The 2,305-nt window shown below is 43.5% G+C and overlaps 1 protein-coding gene across 1 annotated transcript; it reads right to left on the bottom strand.

Annotated features, from left to right (window-relative positions):
• Positions 1-469: 469 nt before the first annotated feature.
• Positions 470-1,468, bottom strand: TAAR1 (trace amine associated receptor 1; the record flags this gene model as incomplete). The annotated part of the gene is made up of 1 exon (XM_084775466.1): positions 470-1,468. One exon carries the CDS (start codon positions 1,466-1,468, stop codon positions 470-472), a length of 999 nt encoding a protein of 332 aa, XP_084631592.1.
• Between the last annotated feature and the right edge of the window lie 837 nt (positions 1,469-2,305).

Genomic DNA, 2,305 nt, shown 5'->3' on the forward strand with positions numbered 1-2,305 from the left:
CTTTTTAATTATTTTTAATTGGCTCTCTTTATTTAATTTGGTCATGAAAATGTCACTATTATTAAATTCATCTGAATTTCTAGTGATACTTAACCTAAAACTAATTCAGTAAGATTTATTTGAGAAATACCTCAATTGGTGGTTTCAGTTTCTGAGTGAATAAACCACCACTGTCAGTTCACAGACAGCCATCTTTTAGCAGGGAAAATTCTTTTACACGTAAGTCTTTAATACTGGATTTCCCACAGTTAAACCTGCATAGCAATAAGTGTCAAAGATCACATCCGTCCTGTGTCAAATAGCAGATTATACACAAACACCAAGGGTTAACTCAGAATGTATATTTTATTCAAATAACTGATTTTAAAAGTCAATGAACTTAGTCCCCATGGTTGGTTCACTATTCTCATAAATGTAATCACCAACTGTTTTTACAAAACAGTAAAATATAATGATCTCATGGATTGCATTACAAACATAACTTAGACCTAGAGGAATCTTTTTGGAAAATGTTACCAAGGAGAATCATTTTCAGTGCTCGTCTGAAGCAGGGATAGAAGAAGGCATAAACCATTGGGTTGAAGGCAGAATTCAGGTACCCAAGCCAATTCAGCGCATCGTTCCAAGTGGGTGGGATAGCATAGCCCAGGAATGGGTCCAGGACCATACAGAAAAAGAAAGGGCACCAGCATACGAGGAAAGTGCCCACCATGATCCCTAAGGTCTTAGCAGCTTTTGTTTCCTTGCTTTGTGGCATTCTGCTTTTCCCTTCCAATCCAATTTGAAGATTTGCACTATTAATTGATCTCGCTTGCCCTTTAGCTATAAAATATATCCTATAGTAAACAAATAACATAACGGATCCAGGTATATAGAAACAAGTCACGAAGGCCAGCACTCCGGACACTTTGCTAAAGAAGGCCGAACAGCCACCCAGGCAGCCAACCTGTTTGCTATACAGCTCTTCGGCTCCTTTCAAGTTCAGCTCCAGGAAGATCATTCCAAACGCGAAGACAGCAGGGACGCTCCAGCTAACAAGGATCATCGCAAAAATCGTCAAGACGTTGATCTTGGCTTTGTACCTCAAGGGGTCGCACACAGCGTAGTACCGGTCGACGGAGATGAAGGATAGGTGGAAAATGGACGCGGAGCTCAGCATAATGTCGGTGCTGGTGTGAACTTTACAGAAGATTTCTCCGAAATACCAGTGGTGCTCAGCGGTTCTCACCATGCTGTACGGCATCACCAGGCAGCCCAGGAGAAAGTCCGCAGCGGCCATGGAATGAAGGAGCCAGTTTGTGGGTGTATGAAGTTGCTTGAAGTGGGATATAGAAATTATTACTATTAAGTTGCCAACCAGAGTGGCCAGGATTATGAGTGACATTAGGCTGTACAGGGAAGCACGAATGTCCCTTGACCAGTTGCTGCTCATGTGGGAAATGTTAATGATGTCTTGGCAAAGACGCATCACTGAGGAGAGCTATGCCCAGGTGATTCTTCCCTTTGGCTGTCGAGCAATCTTTCTCCTGAATCCACAGTCGGGTTAGGATTCCGCCTTCTTTCATTTTGATGGACACATACCTGTCCCAGAAACCTGGGAGGGAGGAGCAAAAAGAAGAAGAAAAATGAGTAGGTGATCAGCAACTAGCTCATTTCTCTCATACCGTATTGCCACGTTCTTGCTGGAAAACATCTGCTTTGTTTACAGGGGAAGTTTAATACTTCAATTTAAAACATGTTCAGCACCTAGTGGGAGCTGGACATTGTGCTAAACTATAAAGCTCGGAACGAAATAAAGTCAGCACATAAGACCTCCGCGTTCCTAAGTCGGAGAAAATCAAACGACAGCTGGTCTGTGCTTCAATCAGTATAAACAGTCCCTGTCTGAAGAAAGAGAGAATCTAGCTGGCCAGCTACACTCTACAGGTCAGATTCAAGTGGACAGAGGGTAGATTTAAAGTAGCCCTTGACAGGTGGATCACTGTGAGTTCGAGGCCAGCCTGGTCTACAAAGCGAGTCCAGGACAACCAAGGCTACACAGAGAGACCCTGTCTCGGAAAAATAAAACAAAAAATAAAAATAAGCCAAAGTAGCCCTTGAGTATAGAATTTCTATCCACACTCTACCACAGTCGTTCTAACCCAACTCACTGCTAGATTCTCGAACTCAGTGGTAAGTCTTCTGACCGGCCGCATTTTGCCTGGTACCCTGTCACTTCTTCAAACAGATCCTTCTGGCGCCTGAGTTACCACGCCGTGTACGAGTCTGGCAACCTGACAAGCTGCTCCTCTCCATCGCTGTTCCA

The sequence above is a fragment of the Acomys minous genome (genome assembly GCF_964271855.1).
Source record: "Acomys minous genome assembly, chromosome: 3".
Classification (NCBI taxonomy): domain Eukaryota; kingdom Metazoa; phylum Chordata; class Mammalia; order Rodentia; family Muridae; genus Acomys; species Acomys minous.